Source organism: Lolium perenne, chromosome 7 (assembly GCF_019359855.2).
Source record: "Lolium perenne isolate Kyuss_39 chromosome 7, Kyuss_2.0, whole genome shotgun sequence".
NCBI lineage: Eukaryota > Viridiplantae > Streptophyta > Magnoliopsida > Poales > Poaceae > Lolium > Lolium perenne.
This window is the reverse complement of record NC_067250.2, coordinates 56888198-56906488: the sequence shown is the minus strand read 5'-3', so window position 1 is coordinate 56906488 and position 18291 is coordinate 56888198. Positions and strand designations below refer to the sequence as shown.

Sequence of the window (18291 nt, the reverse complement as noted above, 5' to 3'; positions counted from 1 at the left end):
TATGATAGCCGCTGTTGCGTAACATTTGTGAAAACGCCGAATGTTTGCTCCCAATCTTGATCTGTATTAACGGTTACTAGTCTGATTACTTAAAAACTACTGGGTGTTCTAGCAATGGATGATTGCCGTGATGAATAGTAGGGGTTAGTTATTTTAATTGCTTTCTTCCTAGGTCAGTGTGCAACAGATGTGCATGGCTCTTGTTTTTAGCTCTTGGCCAGATTCCCATACACAAATGTGATGCTAGGCAATTGAAATGTAACTCATGACTATTGAATTGTAGTTTGCTTAGATCACTTTTGCTCAGTTAAAGGGAATGATTATATTGGCAGTGTTTTTCTCAATTTGTCTCACTGCCACTGGATATATAATTGGCTTCTACTAGTATTGGCTTATAATTGTCTATAGTTTTTGTCTATATGTTCCTGTCATGGCCTAAAAAAGATGGCACTCTTTATGCATTCTAGACCTTGAATGAGACTATTTATTTCATGTTTGAGGCTTCAGTTGTGATGTCGTATGTATGTTGCGGAAGTCTTTCCAATATGTTATGAGGCCCTTGTGTTATATTCGTTTCGCTATGTTTGGCATAGTTGGTGGTTTCCATTCAATACTGACATGGTGAAACACCTATTAACTTTTGACTTTTCAGTTGATTTCTTGAGTAGTATCTTCTGTTTTCCCATATACAGTTTTCATATTGCAAATTTCATGTCACAGGATTATAACAGCGACAGTGATGATAGTTACAATTCCGATGACTGGGACAATGACGGTGAGGCTGAATCCTCGTCTGCTCCAGCTTTGAGGAGCCCTGATACTCCTGGCCCGTCCACACTGGTACCTCAGGTAATTGGTATAAATCTTTGGGTTTCCACACATGTTCTACTCATGTTCTACCGATGACTGGAGTAGCATTATTCATATCATATTTTGATTAGTTTTTCTTTTTTTCCTGGTGCTGCATTATTTTATTTCACCATTAGTGCGCATTTATTAAATTGGTTATAGTGCCATGCTTATTAATTGTAGAGGCACATGATTAATGCTTAATTGTGATGCTGTATGGCTGCAGTGGAAGTCTTTTCACTGTGTTATGCGGCCATTGCACTATTTTCTCTTCGCTATGTTGACTTGGCTGGTGGTTTCCATTCATTATGTGCAGTGTGTTTGAGAAGTAGTGCTTTAACTCATGTTGCAGATTTTGATTAGAGATAACAGTGACACTGATGAGTTCGACTGGGATGATGATGATGATGATGATGATGATGATGAGGCTGGCCTCTCGTCTTCTACAGCCCCGAGAAACCCTGATGCCCCTGGTCCGTCCACATTGGTGCGACAGGTACTTTTGTAGAAATGGGTGGCTTTCATCAGTACAACTGCACAAGAATTACTCATGGCTCATATAAAAAGTTATAATCATGATTGTGCTGTGATGTTTGTTAATGATTACAGGGTGCTGGTGGAAGCACCAATGGGGCGGCGTCATTGTCTTATTCAATTGATGATTATGTGGCAATGGGTTTCTCGAAAGAATTGGTCTTGAAGGGCATCAAGAACATATTTAAAACTAGTGGTAATAGTGATGGAGATCCAAACCAATTGCTTGAGCTACTCCTGGCATTAAAGGTATTTGTTCATGTGCTGCAGTTACTGTTCTTTCTTCTGGTGGGAACGAATGCATGTTACATCTTGTGATGGAAAATGCAGGAACTAGGTGATGACTCCTTAGTGGAAAATCTCCCTACTTCTGGCTGTACCCCCAAAATTGTTGAAAATGAAGTTGATTCTGAAGGCTGGGATGATGAAAATGATTTTTTTGAGAGGGATCTTAGCTCTCATGGTTCTAAAGTGGAGGTATATGTTTTCTTATCTTCAGATTGCTAACTAGGATTTCAGTAATTATATGGATAGTGATTTATGCCTAGTACAGTCGATCTGTTTATTAGTTGGTATATCACGTGCTTCAAGAAAAAATCTGACCATTAGTTCGATACAGAGGCAGTAATAAGGCCCAACGTGTTGTATGTAATTCAATGGTGCTTTTATTGCTTGTTGTGTGACTTTGTTTTATTACATTTGATTGATATCTCCAGTCCAATGACTGATCTTTGATTTGGAATTTAGTGTACCATTGTAGTAGCATTCATCAAATGGTGGCAATTGAACAAAACGTTACACACAATTTTTCAATTTTTTGCAGTTGAAGCGCAGTCTTAAAATCATTTTGTTTTTTAGTTGCTGGGAAAGCTTCATTCCATCACTCATCCTTGTTTTCAATCTGTATGTTGCTACCATCAGATTAGTGGTAGTGCAATTGCTCCGAATGTTTTTAGCTAGTACAAGTCTAATGTGCTAGTTGTTTTAATTAAGTAATGTTACCTGTTAAAATATGTCTCGAGCGAGTAGAATGCATACCCATCTTCTTATGATTGTTACAAGAAAAGTTAACATGCAGTGAGATTCATAAGAAACGAAGTCCTAGTTCATGCGACGCTGTAATGTTTCTGAAAGTAAATATGCAAAAATTTAAAAATTAGTGGAGTCTATCTGATGCAACTTTTGCATGTTTAAAAACCTCATTGATATCTTGCCAGTGTTTTATGTTCAGTAAGGACAAGGTTCTAGAGTTCTCATGTGGAAAATTCATTTAATTTTGCTACATGCAGTATGCCTTGATATATTCTTGTGCTAATAGCATTCTGGTGAGGTCACAACATTTTTGTCAAAAATGTCCTACTCATATCGGTAAAATCAATGTTTCATAGGACTTTTAGTTGCGTTAAAACACAAATAAACTAGATTACAGAACATATTTTCAAAACATGTTTGTCAAATAGTTGATCTTTGCAAAAGATTTAGGGAAAAACAACTCTGTTATTGGGCATTTTTGCTAGCAAGATTCATCATGAAACAAGCACGTGCCTTGTCTTTTCTTCTAAGTAGCTGAGCAGAGGAGCGGAGATAGAGGTAGAACCTTTCAATGAGCTTAAAACACAGCTCATGATCAATTCAAGTGCTAATCCACAAGCGTGCAGTTGATGTGCTTGCGGTGTATGTGAATCTTAGTCAATTATTGGTCTAAATGTGCCAATAAGAAATGATGTCCTGGTTCAAGTGAGGCTGCGAGTAATGTTGCAGGCAGTAAAAATTCTACTCATAGCATACAAGCTCTCTTAAGACTATGTTTTCACCAAGCGTAAGTAAAACTACAGCTCAAACCATATGGTTAAAAGGTTAATATCTGCTGTAGGATTTAGGAAGTAGATCAATCTCTGCATGTGTTTCCTAATGTGAGTAGTAGATTTAAAATACACTGCAGCATGATTCACTATGATGCGTGCACACTCGTTGTATATTGTTCTTAGTGAATGAGCACAGATAATGGTAGAACTTTTCTAGGAGGCGACTGCTTTTCTTGACTTTGAGCTCGCAGTCCATCCTGGCCTTGAGGTCAACTACCTCCTATTCCTCATGTTCTGAATGTCACTGAGCTACTAGAGGAAGCGAGGCTGGTCGATCATTTATATGCATGTGGTGCTCCTTGTGCAGTGACAGGAGGCAGCAGAGCCTTGGGAAAAGACTACCTATGTGAAACCTTTTCTCTTCCATCTCACAACAGTGGTTTCGTTGATGTGGCCAAGACTCAATCATTAATGTCTTGTGCAAGCAAAGCTATGCTTCTTGGAAGCCACTTTGTCTTAGTTGGCTAGTCTAGCTATGACCTGCCTGTCTCATGCAAACCATTTGTGCATGCAGGCACCATCCTTCCTCTGTAGTAGTAGGCTTTTTGAACTATCTCGAGTCAGGATAATGCATGTCCATTGAAACATTATTCACTTTCATTTGGTATGTATTTTCTAGATATGTTTTCACCTTCTACAGGAAAATTAAGAGACAATTTCTAATATCTTTTTCTCTGGCCTGCCTGTCTCATACAAACCATTTGTGCATGCAGGCACCATCCTTCCTCTGTAGTAGTAGGCTTTTTGAACTATCTCGAGTCAGGAGAATGCATGTCCATTGAAATATTAATCACTTTCATTTGCTATATTTTTTGTAGATATGTTATCAGCTTCTACAAACAAAATTAACAGACAATTTCTAATATCTATTTTTGTGCTTTTGTGTAGGATTTTCTACAGGGCATGTCACCGAGGGACAAGAAGATCCGATACTTACTGCAAATGGGGTTTCCTGAAGATGAAGCGAAAATGGCGATCACAAGATGTGGTACGCTTCTCCTTAAGTTGTTGCTTTAATGATTATGCTTAAATGAAATGACATCTGATGTTCTATATTTTTATTTAAAATTTATCAGGTTTGGACAGTGCCATGTCTGTCTTAGTTGATTCTATTCATGCATCACAGGCTATCGGAGATGAGCAAGAGGTAAATCGTAGATTGCTGTGCATACAAATACAAAAGCTGGTTTGTTCTTAGTTTTGGTGGACTGAATCTGAAACTTGTTTACAGACCAGGAACAATAATTGCATTGATTCCTCAATGGAGAGAAAGAAAGGAAAGCTCATGGAAGATTGCAAGAAAAGGAAACTCTTTGAAAGAGGTGGAGAAAGCCGGCCTTCTTGGTATCAGAACCATGACGATCTGGTGCGTGTTCCAAGTCATATGAAGAGATTTAACTTGCCGAATGCAGTGAATAGAGGAATTCCTAAAGAAGCTATTGGACCACCATTTTTCTATTATGAAGATGTGGGTTTTGCCCCAAAAGCCATCTGGAATAAAATCTCAACATCCCTAGACAATATTGTGGTGGAATTCTTTGATTCAAAGTGCATGAGTGCAGCTGCCAGAGAAAGAGGATTTGCTCATAACTTGCCAATTGACAACAGGTCAACCCTTCTTCCTCTCCCGCCAAAAACAATATTTGGTGTGTTCCCCCACACCAAGGCATGTTGGCCCTCCTGGGACAAAAGAACACAGCTGAATTCTTTGCAGTCATGCAAGGCAAGACCAAAACTGTTAAAGCATATTCAACATCTTCTTGCACGCTATGATGATATACCACCGCTAGGGGTCCAGCAATTTGTTATGGAGGAGTGCAGAAAGTGGAATCTTATTTGGGTTGGGAAGAATAGAGTTGCTCCCCTGGAGCCCCATGATATGGAGCATCTTCTTGGATTTCCAAGGAATTATACCAGAGGAGTCACTACAACGGATAGATACAAGTCTTTAGGGGACGTGGTCCAAATAGATACAGTGGCCTATCATTTCTCTGTGCTCAAGGATATGTTTCCCACTGGCATAAATGTCTTATCTATGTACAATGGCATTGGAGGTAGTGTGGTTGCACTTGACAGGCTCGGTATTCAGTTAAAGACGGTGGTGTCCGTTCAGACTTCCGAAGTCAGCAGAAACATCTTCAGAAGCTGGTGGACGGCGACTCAATCAGGCACACTGGTTCAGATCAATAAAATGCAAGATTTGAGTGATGACGCAGTTCTATCACTAATCAGAAAATATGGAGATTTTGACTTGGTTGTTGGAGGCAATGCATGCAACAACCTCCTTGGCAGTGGTGAATATGACCCCAAGCAATTTTCTTTATTTTTGGAGTATGTTAGAATCCTGAAAGCTATTAGGTCAGCTAAGGGATCAGGATGTTGATAAGTTCTAGTCTAATTGGTGCTAGAAAGTGATAGGAGAATAATCTGTGTTGTATTACTGGGGGCCAAAAGGCCACAATATATAGTACAATGTACAGGTGCAATATGCAAAAGGGCCCCTAACATATGGGCAAAATATAATACACACATATCTACTCTAACACCCCCCCTCAAACTCAGGGTGGATCCACAACACTGAGTTTGGAGAGTAAGAAGTCATGTTGCGCGCGAGTCTGTGCCTTTGTAAAGAAATCCGCCAACTGTAAATCTGAAGGCACATAATGAAGCGCAACAACCTGATCATGCACCTGAGCACGTGTATAAAAGGCATCAACACCAATATGCTTGGTCAGCTCATGCTTGACCGGATCACGTGCAATACTGATAGCACCTGTACTGTCACACAAAAGTGGAGTGGGTGTCGTAACAGAGACCCCAAAATCTGCAAGCAACCACCGTAACCAGGTCACCTCAGCAATCAACGAAGCCATAGCCCGCAGCTCAGCCTCAACACTCGAACGGGAAACCGCTACCTGTTTCTTCGTCTTCCAAGCAACAAGCGAACCACCAAGAAACACACAGTAAGCAGAAAGTGAACGACGATCCGTAGGATCACTCGCCCAAGTAGCATCCGAGTAGCACTGGAGCTGGAGAGAACTGGAACTAGGAAAGAAAAGGCGACGAGTAATCGTGCCACGGAGATAACGGAGGACACGAAGGAGATGACTGTAGTGAACGGTGGTAGGAGCTGAGACAAACTGACTCAGAATATGAACAGGATAAGAGATATCAGGACGAGTGACAGCAAGATAAACAAGACTCCCAACAAGATGGCGATAGCGTGTGGGATCGAGAAGAGGATCACCATCAGTAGGACGAAGCTTAACATTAAGCTCCATAGGAGTCTCAACAGTGCGCTCATCCACAAGAGCAGCACGAGTAAGGAGATCGTGAATATACTTTTCCTGGGAGATATAAAAACCATCAGAAGTGGAGGAAATCTCAATCCCAAGAAAATAGCGAAGAGGACCAAGATCGGTCATAAGAAACTGATCGCGAAGACGAGCCTTGACAAAGGCAATATACTCAGGATCATCACCAGTAATGATCATATCATCAACATAGAGAAGGAGAAGAGTGCGTCCACGAGGAGAAGTGTGAACAAATAGCGCTGGATCATGAAAACTAGGAGAGAAACCAGCAGCAGTCACCACAGAGGCAAAGCGCTCAAACCAGGCACGAGGGGCCTGTTTCAGGCCATAAAGAGAACGTCGAAGACGACAAACCATCCCATCGGGAACAGAATACCCAGGAGGAGGTTGCATGTAAACCTCCTCACTCAACTCGCCATTAAGAAAAGCGTTCTGAACATCAAGCTGAGAGACAGACCAGCGTCGAACAGAAGCAACAGCAAGAAGAGTACGCACGGTGGTCATATGAGCCACAGGAGCAAAAGTCTCATCATAATCACGGCCGTGCTCCTGCTGAAAGCCACGTGCCACAAGACGCGCTTTATAGCGCTCAAGAGATCCATCAGAGCGGGTCTTAATTTTATAGACCCACTTACACGTGATAGGACGAACACCAGGAGGAGGAGAAACAAGATCCCAGGTGCCAGTGCGCTCAAGCGCAGCGATCTCCTCAGCCATGGCAAGCTGCCATTCAGGATGGCACTTAGCATCCCGATAAGAAGTCGGCTCGGAGACGACAGAGAGACCGTACTGACTGGGAGAGAAACGGTTAGGAGCACGACGCTGACGAACAGGCGGAAGAGGTGGAGAACTAGGAGAATCATCAGAAGAAGACAACTCATCGGAAGAGGAGGGAGAAGGATCATCAGGCGAAGAGTCCGGAACTGTAGAACGCCGAGAATAGTGGAAGGGAAAAGGAGACAAGGGAGAAGGAGGACCAGTGGAATCAGAAGAAGAAGAGGAAGGAGAACTAGGAGGCGACGATGGCACCGGAGTCGGAGGGGGCGCATCAGGAGGAGAAACAGGAGGGACAGAGGGTGGTGCATCAGGAAGGAGAAGAAAAGAGAGATCATCCACCGGGTATGTACCAGAGGTGGGACGAGGATAGAAAGGACGCGTCTCATCAAACGTGACGTCACGAGAGATGCGCATCCGACGACCAACGGGGTCCCAACAGCGATAGCCCTTATGCTCATCACTGTATCCGAGAAAAACACACTCAACAGACTGAGCAGTCAGTTTGGTGCGTTCGCGAGGAGGGAGAAGAACATAGCAAACGCAACCAAATAAACGAAGAGTCGAGTAGTCTGGCAAGCTGCCAGAGAGACGCTCGAGAGGAATGCCACCTTGAAGAGCAGCAGAAGGCTGAATGTTAATAAGATAAGTGGACGTAGAGATAGCGTCCGCCCAGAAATGCGGCGGAAGAGAGGAAGCAATCATCATAGCACGGGTAGTCTCAAGAATATGACGATGCTTACGCTCGGCGACACCATTTTGAGCATGAGCGCCGGGACACGAGAACTGGGCAAGCGTGCCCTGCTCAGCAAGGACACCACGCAGTCTTTGAGAGATATACTCTCCTGCAGAGTCAGCACGAAACACACGAATGGGAGTGGAATACTGAGTACGAACCATGGCCACAAAGCGCTGATAAATAGAAAGCACCTCACTGCGAGAGCGCATAAAAAACAACCAGGTGTACCGGGAAAAGTCATCAATAAACAAAATATAGTATCGATGGCCCCCTTTGGAAGCAAAGGGAGCCGGACCCCAAACATCAGAATGAACTAAATCAAAAGGTCGCTGAGATACAGACGCACTGGTAGGATAGGGAAGCTGAATCTGTTTGCCTAACCTACAACCCTGACACGAATGTAAAGACACATCTCCTGAGACAGACCCCAGAAGACCACGACGAACTAATGACGATAAACGGGAGCCACAAAGGTGACCCAGCCGATGATGCCACTGCTGAAAAGAACCAGTGACAGAAGCAGCAACTGCAGGAGAGCTGGCAGATGAAGTGTCGGCGGAAGGAACGCGAAGCCAGTCTAACTCCCAGAGGCCCGGGGACTCAAGGCTGCGAGGGCCAGCTCCAACCAGGGCCTGTGTACGGCGGTCCTGAACAGCACAAGAATCAGCGTCAAGAATGACGCGACAACCAGAATCAGTAAGCTGACTAGCAGAAAACAGGTTCATCTTAAGGCTAGGAACATGAGAAACATCAGGACCAGAGAAAGATGAAGTAGAAAGGGTGCCTCGACCGGAAACAGAAGAGAGGAACCATCAGCCGTGATAACACGGACAGGAGAAAGAAGAGAGCGAAGAGCGGAAAGGATAGAAGACGCAGAAGTCATATGAAAAGAAGCTCCGTAATCCGGATACCACGGGGATGACGTACACGATCGTGTAGAAGGTGGTGGTCGCGCGGTGCCAGAAGAGCCAGACACAGAACCAGCAGTACCCGTCGAAGAAGAGCCTGTAGCAGCGAGCAGACCACGAAGACCACGGATAATGTCCTGATCAGACAGCGCAACAGCAGACGAGCCTGAAGAACCAGCCTGCCGACGAGCAAGCTTATCAAGGTACTGGCGACGTGGCTGGGGTCCCTCCTCCAGCAGCCAGAGACGTCGTGGCCAGCCTTGCCACAGAAGGCGCAGGGAGGACGAGGACCACGAGGCTGCTGAGACTGACTCTGGCCCTGGACCGGCGGAGGAGAGAGTAACGGCGGTGCTGGAGACCGCAACGAAGGGGACGGCACAGGAGAACCACGAGCAGACGGCACAGGAGGACCACGAGCAGCAAGTGCAGAGGGAACCGCAAGAAGACCAGCACCACGAAGACGAGTCTCCTCTGCGCGCAGCTTAGCGAGTACCTCAGAGAGCGGAACACGACCACGGGCAAGCAGCTGGGCACGACGCGGCTCAAACTCCGTGCGGAGCCGCGACAAGAACTCAAAAACGCGCTGAAACTCCAGATCCGCGCGCACAGTCAGACAGCAGGGACAGGTGCCACACACAGCTGTACGAAGAGAATCAAGCTGACGCCAAATAGCAGCACTCTGAGTATAGAACTCGTCAATAGTAGAATCACCCTGCTGAAGATCATGCTCCTGACGAACCACAGACAGATAAAGAGCATCCCCAGACGGCTGATAGCGCTGACGAAGAAAAGCCCACTGAGCAGCAGCAGTGGGAAGACTCATGAACTCGGCAGCATACTGAGGCAGAACACTGGAAGTGAGAACAGCAGCAGCACGAGCATCATCATCGATCCACTGAGTGTAGTCAGTCAGATCCAGCCGGTAGGTCGCAACAGCAGTAGAATACTCCTCAACCTTCCGGTCATAATCAGCCAGAGCAGTATCAGCGGCACTCTTGGCTGCATCCTTGTCCTCCTGAGAAGCATCGGGGGCAAGGGAAACGGGCGTCGGTGCAGTAGGCGCCGTAGGAGCAACGGGGCGCGACGGACAAGGGACCTCGCCAGAAAGCACACCCCAAAGACGAAGACCGCGCATGTGGACGCGCATAAAGGCAGCGAAATCAGGATAATTCGCGCCATCAAAAGTCACCGGGCAGCGAGGAATCGCAACATAACCCGACGAGGAAGACATAGCTCTGTCGTTTTTTTTTTTTTTTTTTTTTTTTGCTTTTTTTTTTTTTTTTTTTTTTACTAACTGACGGAGCCGAGCCGAGCCGAGCCGAGCCGAGCCGAAGCTCAGATCGAGCCGATCAGGAGCCGAGCCGAAGGAGCCGAGCCGAGCCGAGCCGATCAGGAGATCAGATCGATCTCCAAATCGATCGGGAGCAGAAGCTCATACGGGCGGCCTGGAGGACGAGCAGCCGGGCGGCCTGGAGGCGGACGGACGGCCGGGCGGCTCCTGGAGGCGGACGGGCGGCCTGGAGGGCGGGCGGCCGAGCAGCGGCCGGCGAGCAGGCCGGCGGGCGGCCGGAGCGAGCAGCGCCGGCGAGCAGTGGCGCGAAGCGGGCGGCCGACGGAGGCGGCCGGGAACGGCGAGAACAGCCGGCGGGAGGCCAGAAACAGCGGACGGGCGGCTCAGGCGGCGGCCCTGGAGGGCGGCGGCCGGAGCTGGTGAAGGAGAGGCGGCGGCGACCGGGCGCGGCGGCGAGATGCCAAGGCGGGCGGCGGCGGCGGCTGCGATGCGAAAAAAGAAGCCTTACGGCTCTGATACCATGATAGGAGAATAATCTGTGTTGTATTACTGGGGGCCAAAAGGCCACAATATATAGTACAATGTACAGGTGCAATATGCAAAAGGGCCCCTAACATATGGGCAAAATATAATACACACATATCTACTCTAACAGAAAGAAGTATTCTGTCCTTGGCGTCCTGTAGTTTTCAGTTTTATTCATGTCATGGTTGTGGCTAACTAACCAAGAATACGTTCACAGAGGTCTGTGCTGCAAGAGCGATTTACTTGCAACTCTGATTATGAATGTTGGTAGTTACCGATGTGAAGGTATTAAGGTGACTTATCTTATATTTGAAAGGCTACTTGTGGGTTTCATGTTGAAGAATAGAATAACTGGTAATATTTGTCATGTTGAAGAAATTTCAGTCTCATGTTGGCCAAGAATAACCGGTAGTGATTATGTTTGCAGCTTGTGAATTGTCGTGTTCTCTTCTGTATATGTCCTTTCGTTCCAGGATTTCATTATTTGCTGTTGTAGGACAAGGAGAATTCTGATTTTCTCACACACAATGTCTTGTGTCCTGCTGGAAAGAAATTTTCATGGTTTAAATTTTTTGTTGGGCATGGTTTTTTTTTGTCTTTTAGCCATAACTTTAGGTGTGCATATTTGCTCGAATCTTCTTGGCAGGGGCATTGCAATGCCTATTCTAATGACAAGCGATCTTTGGACTGATAATTGTGCTCAAGAGGTATCCATCATTCTTTTACTATAACCTTGTCGTTCTGATTCTAATCATCTTCTAATGCATGTTTCTCTTTAAAACTTTATGTAGTATGGCTAGTTCAGGATGTTGACTACTTGGTGCAGCTTTCATGTGTAAATTTCGAAAATCCAGTGACTCTTACAGGGAGGTACCATTTGAAAGTCTGAGGAACTGTTCAGTCCAGTGTTCAATGAATCTCTTTTCTTGTCTTCTTCCGTCTTTTATGCTCAAATTCTGCATCCAGCTCATTATGTGTTTAATGATCTGACCAAGCACTGATGTGGTGCTTGTCTGAAATGCAGCTTTTGTTTGTTTTCGTGGAGCAAGACAATGAGGAAGTTGGAAAACCTGTTGCCAATTAATTTTGGTGTTACTGGACAAGAGACAAAAGGAATTCCTCATATGTATGGTCATGTTTTTTTCCGCATAGATTTGTTGCATAGGAACAGAAAAACAACATTTGGACTTAGATTCTAATGTTTCTGATTTTTTTTTGTGCATTCTGATTCGATTACTCTGCAGGTTCTTGCTTACAGTGGGAATGAAGATGCTAAGCAGTTTTTCCTCAGTGGTAAAATTTCAGTGGACAGCATTAAGGTAATTGCTGAAATATGCTTAGAAATTCGGTAGTAGGAGTGTGGTCAACAGTTGCTAGGGAATATTTCCTATGTTACAAATTTTTAGCAGACGTGCCTGTTTCATGGGATATATCTGCTCATATATTTGTGCATTTTCTCATCTTTCTCCAAATTATCACATTTCTGCTGAGAATACATTTTTCAGCCACTACAGTGGACAGCTAAGGAGGATGAATCAGACATTACAATGTTAATTTCCTTAAAAAATCCTGCTCCCTTTTTAAGACCCAAGGAATTCCCCCAAGATTTCCTAAAAAGAAGAAAGATCTGATGTCTTCTTTCTACATCATTATTTGCACAACAATGAGTCACCTGTTGTGTTCCCATGCAGAATACAAGTTTTGAGATCAGAACTTCCTTTCCGGAGAAAGCAGGAGAGGCGGAGAAGGAATATAAGTTTTGAGGTTCTTTTATGGCGAAGGAATAGGTAGGTTTCAGCTTGGACAGTTGCAAGTGTTGAGAATACCAACATTACAACTGAATGAATAAAAAGTAAGAAATCATTTACTTACATCATTCTTTTTTTGCATTTCAAACTATATATCCACACGCAAAATATGAGAGAACAAGGGTGTACACATTAAGAACATAGAAAGGTGAGTAACGACAGCAGCAGAAGCATCTTCACCAGCAGTAGCCAGGAATCAATGTCCATGGCGGTCGATGAGGCAGCGACCCTGAAACTGAACAGCTTGGAAGACACTGACCGGACCCAGACACCTCCCCTTTTTTTTTCGATATGGGAGCATCGCCCCAGCCTCTGCATCAATAAGATGCACACGGCTAACTTTATTGAACAAAAAGTACGGAAAACAAGTACACAAGGTTCAGTATTACACTCATGGAAAAGCTAGGGTCGATATATGAATCAACCACAGAAAAATGCGACACAAAGACAGGCTATCCATTTGCTAATCTATTAATGTGTCGCCATCCAGAAGCCTGGAAAAAGAAGTCCTGAGCAACCACCAGCATCCGGTTGCATCCAGTAACCATATCCTCCCGTTGTTCCATAGGGAGAAGTAAAACCCATTGGTGAATCCAATGAGCAGCGCGTCGGATAACCTGCAAAAAATTAGTTCCATTTTGCTTGTTAAAAATGATATCATTCCTCGTCCTCCATACAGACCAGCATATAGCAGATATTCCCACACGAATTTTGTGTTTATCATCCTTACATACCCCATTGAGCCATTTACCGAACATATTAGTAACATTAGCTGGTGGAGGAATATTGTAAGTTAAATAAACCATACGCCAACACCTCCCCTTCCCCTGTTCAGCTCTGGATCTTGTGCTCCTGCTTCTCTTCACCGACAATTAATGGCGATGGCAGATGGCTTGGCATCCTGCTGCCCATGCACATACTGGAAGCAGCGGCTGATCCCCATGGCTATGACGATGCCCCTCCTCCTCCTGCTCATCCTCTTCCTGTTCATCTCCAATCGGCATCGCTCCGCTAGTATTTTCCTGTAAGACTTAACCCTGAAAGAAATCAGAACCAGGTCCTTTTTGAACACCATCCTCCAAACCCTGAACCCTGTAAGAAATGTGGAAATATATTTGACTTATATACATGTCTGAGTACTTTGACAAACTGGACAGAGTATTAGTACATAACTTGATGCTCTCCAATGATTGGTCTGAAGAGTGCGACCTAAAATTGGTAACAATGGACAGTATGATTGATCTGGACATCGTGATGCACCCCTGTAGTCGATTAAAATGATCAGGTGGATGTTAATCAACTTTGGTGTAATCAATTGAAGTTTTATTTTTCTAGGTTTTTAACAACGTATATGACAGATTGCATGGCGTGCAGGAGTATGAGTTCCAGGTCAAGGAACAGATCGACATCTTCTTCTAGCAGGCGTGCAGGAACCGGAAGAACTGCTGGCAGGACGTATGAGTTCCAGGTCAAGGACCAGATCGGCAGCTTGTTCTAGCAGGAAGAAAGGTAATTGATATAGCAGTAGTAAGTCCAGCATGTTGCATTTCTGTTATTGAAAAAAAATACCGCGCACCTCATGGTGAGATAGTATGATGGTTTCAAAAAAGAAATGAAGATAATGTGCACATCAATCGGCTGCCACTACATTCTCTCCACATCATGTGAAATTTGCAGTCCCAATGAACCAAAGTACATGGCAGTTTCTTTTCTCTAACTCTGAAGAAATATATTCTGCCCTCTCTAAATTCAGACTAACTTTCAGAGAGATGGCTTGGTTTTAGAACCACAGTTGCAACATAAGTATAGACTCACTTGTAGTAATAGCCAAGATGGATGTCACAAACAATGAGCATCCTCCTGCGTGCCAAGGTCTGTGTCGCTGTCTGTTGGATTTGGTAGTCTCCTTCAGACTTGATGTTACTTCTTGTCTGAGTTTTGTTATGCTGGGCCTTAATAGGCTATCAGCAAGCTGGAGATAGCTAGTCTGTACATGATGTTAGGAGATAGCTAATTAAGCAATTATGGCTCTGAGGCCAAGGGTCATATTCCCCTAAATACTGACGCTGCAAGCCTGTGTTTCATTTAGCTCTGTTTTTGCAGATTTTCCTAAATGCTCACTGCGTGTGTTTCTGCAGATAATGTTTTTCGCACATTTGGTCAAATACAGTAGGCTTCATTGTGCAAATAACAAGAGCTGATCCCCACCATCCATTGTCAGTTTACTGCTGTACAATTCAGTTTAGCAATTGGGGATTTTGTTTGTTTGCTCTGCCAGGGACGGCTGTCTTTCCTTCCTCCACTCCCTCTCGGTAAGATGCACGTTCTTAGGACAACTAAGTCCCCATTTGTTTGTTCAAGATATACAGACTTAGTCAGTACATTCGTTTCATACCCAGAATACAAATGCAGCTAGCTAATTTTCCAGATGCTGCTTAATACCCAGAATGCATGTTCTGCTTCCATGTGCTGAATATATGTCAAATGATGTGTGTCCTGTTTCATTTGCTGATAACAAATCCTAATTATGTCTTGAGATGTGCTTGTATGGTTGGCTATTGTAGACTGTAGTGTGGTGATCAACCATTATTCTGTCAAATCATCTAGGGTGCTCACAGTCACAGTGATGAGCTTGCTGCTGCTTCAAGGCTGGAAGACACCCTTTGCTTTTCATGTATATTAGATGGATCGACCGTTGAGTTTGACATGACTTTAGGATATAGTTAATTATAAGTGCAATATTATGGTTGTTATGCAAGAGTCAGATTCCACTGAACCCTGATGCTTTAAGCCTGTGTTTCATTAAGCTCTGTTTTTCCTTATCTTTGATAAATTTATACATTGAAAATATAGATGCTCAAATTTTGTTCCGTTCACTACCATGCATGTAGACTTTCCAGAATACGGAATTGACACTCCCTGTTTCAGCCTGATGGATTCCCGACGATAAGCCTCTACCCAAATATGATGTTTCACTTCTCATTTAGCGACACGTCTGTTACTATGTGTTGTCTTTTCAGTACTGCAATCATCTATCTATGCATCTTAAGGACTGTGCCTAGATAAGACATGCATGTTTACGGTTAGTGCACAGTTTCAGATAAGAAAGAGTTCAATGCACAATTTAAAACTGCTAATTGTCCACATATCAGCCCTGCAAGTATGTGTATATGCTATTGTAGATGTTTAAACTTAATCATGACTAGTGTTTTTGTGGATTAGTAGCTAAGCTCACAGCTCGAATTCGGTACCATTGTGCTTTAATAACCTGGGCAACCCGGCCATCTACTAATTCTATTTCTTTATTTGATTTTGCTAAGCTTTGCAGATAACTTTTGAGGGCGTGGGGCGGACAGTGGTCCAGATGTACATATTCATCAAGAAGCTACCATGTATGTAAATTGATCAAAGAAATAAATATAAGCTTTCTTTAAGCTTCAGAGCTTCAGTGCCACCCCAAAGATGAACCCTGTTGCCGGGTTGCTGAGGGTGAGTGCCCTATCCTCTATCTTGAGACATTTACCCTGCCCAAATTATCATGTTGCAGATCACCGTCCACAGAATGATTAAGTAGTGCAACTGTTTTGGTAAAAGAGCATGAGTCTCATGCGCAGTATGATACTCATGCTCGTTTTGTTTTTATGATAATGACTGTTATGCAAAGGGTCAGATTCCCCTAAATATCGAAGCTTCAATAAACCTGTGTGCCATTAACAGTATCTTTGTATTCCTTTTAATTATTTTTCTTAAATTTGTACATGGAAAATATACTTGTTTTTTTGTTTCGTCCACTAACATGCAAAACCTGGGGGCCATTGTTGGGCGCTGGTTTTGGCCCAAGGCCGTCTACGGAGATAGGTGGGTCTGTTTGGAGCCTCCCTTGAAGCTGTGAAAATATCGGAATTTATCCAGTCTAAAAAAGACTAAAAACCCTGAGACACACAATGCAGCAAGTGAAATATACCATGATTTTCATTGTTTTCTCGTCAAAATTTATTTGCAATCAAGAACCTAGATTATTGCCTGCCAAATGGGTAGTCAGTTAAGCTGATCAGTGATCGTCCAAAGCATACCAACCTGATCCGACACTGAGCTATCTGCTGTTAGTCAAGCACAGAGACGTAGCCTGCTTTGCTGACAATAGCGAACTTTGTTTGCATACAAACGCAAATCCCCTGCGGTAAATTAGCACCAGATATGACCCAATATATAGCTAACTATAATTTATAATCTGAAACCCTCTACTAGCATCCGATGGTTGGTGTGATAGAATCGGCCCAACCACACCGCACTGCATTCCTTTTCCTGCTTTCCCATGTTGTGGCAACGGGAGACAATCTACACGTACTGATACCCACGCACTAACCAAATTCTAGGACCCGGTGATTCATCTCGTTCTCAGCGCCATGCAAATTGCAGTTATTCCAGTTTCCAAATGCCTAATTACACATGACATATTCAACATATGACTGTGCGTTGATCCAGAGTTTGGTTCGGTTTTAGACTTGATGTAATCAAGTCGGAACTTAGAACAAAAGGTTGTATTTAGTTTGATTGCCGACAACGACTGTTTACAAGGCAAGACAGTTAAGGCTACTGTTTAGTTTTTTAGATGTAAGGCTTCATGCCAGGCTTCAGTTATCAATATTCATCACCAAGAATGATTTAATTATAGATGACTACACAATTGTCAATTCATACAAAGCATGAATGCCGGCGATACATGTTTAGTACTTTAATTAGTTGTTTAGCCAAGCTTGGCCAAAATTTGCACAACCATTTGGGCATCTGAATTTTGATAACACCAAATTATGCGCGCGTAACAACTTGGGGTTAGTCTTGACTTGAAATTTTAACTATGAAACAACTTGGGTCAGAACTTTAATTTCTAGAACCACTCGTACAGAACCCTAACGTGGGGTTGGGTGTTGTTTTCTATCATATCCAATAGATGTGAAATGAAGCATGTATTCAAACTTTTAAATAATGACATAGAATAATGAGGGCCTGCAAACCAATCCAAATACATAATTATTTGATCACAGAAGAAAAAGTATAAATTGTTTTATATATTTTTACATATATCAAATTGATCATCATTATTTATGATTTTCCAGGTTTCTATATTATGGCATTTCCTACACGGCTACACCCAGTGATCCATCTCATAATTACTGTAACTTTTGGGACACAACCCTGAAACAATATTTAAGTTATTTGTTTTTTAGGAAGTACACACACTCCATAGTTTATGCATGGCTTTGCAGTTGTGTTTTCTCGACTTACATTTTAAGATTTAAGCAAATGGTTTCTATTTAGTATGTTTCTACTTTTGCTTCTCCACAAATACAATATTTGGGGTTTCTGTCCTGAGATCCTGTAGCACTAGCTTGCATTGTATCCATATTTGTACTGCATCTTCCGTACTGGATCTTACACTGCATCATTTGTACTGCAACTTTTCTTTTGTTTTCTACTATATATCTACACCATTGTTTCTTATTGCATCTTTCAACTACTAGTAGAAAAACTAGAATCAACTATTTGTTTTTTTTTAAACTGAACTAGAAGCAATTATTAAGCACCCATGTGCTTGGTCTTAGTTTGGGATTGAAGACATATTTTATGCAATTATAAGTTAGAGCCATATTATTAGTCTTCAACAAAAACTATAACAATCGTGT

The 18291-nt window shown here is 43.3% G+C and overlaps 2 protein-coding genes across 3 annotated transcripts; both read left to right on the top strand.

The window, feature by feature from the left end:
• Nucleotides 1–611: 611 nt before the first annotated feature.
• On the top strand, nucleotides 612–5655 carry LOC127317422 (DNA (cytosine-5)-methyltransferase DRM2-like). The gene is made up of 7 exons (XM_051347983.1): nucleotides 612–849; nucleotides 1202–1345; nucleotides 1459–1632; nucleotides 1714–1860; nucleotides 4137–4236; nucleotides 4325–4395; nucleotides 4480–5655. The coding sequence occupies exons 1-7, from the start codon at nucleotides 619–621 to the stop codon at nucleotides 5629–5631; spliced, it is 2019 nt and encodes a 672-aa protein (XP_051203943.1). The 5' UTR covers nucleotides 612–618; the 3' UTR covers nucleotides 5632–5655.
• Nucleotides 5656–10933: 5278 nt separating this feature from the next.
• Nucleotides 10934–18058, top strand: LOC127317423 (uncharacterized). Of its 2 annotated transcripts, none has more exons than XR_011749330.1 (7): nucleotides 10934–11506; nucleotides 11591–11925; nucleotides 12044–12118; nucleotides 12491–12586; nucleotides 13982–14116; nucleotides 14746–16096; nucleotides 17725–18058. XR_011749330.1 is itself a non-coding variant. In XM_071823783.1 (7 exons), the coding sequence occupies exons 3-6, from the start codon at nucleotides 11852–11854 to the stop codon at nucleotides 14103–14105; spliced, it is 369 nt and encodes a 122-aa protein (XP_071679884.1). In that variant the 5' UTR covers nucleotides 10934–11506; nucleotides 11591–11669; nucleotides 11824–11851; the 3' UTR covers nucleotides 14106–14116; nucleotides 14746–16306. The 2 variants fall into 2 exon arrangements, 1 of the variants encoding a protein (XP_071679884.1); XM_071823783.1 differs by lacking the exon at nucleotides 17725–18058 and having other exon boundaries at nucleotides 11591–11669; nucleotides 11824–11925; nucleotides 14746–16306.
• The last annotated feature ends 233 nt before the right edge of the window (nucleotides 18059–18291 follow it).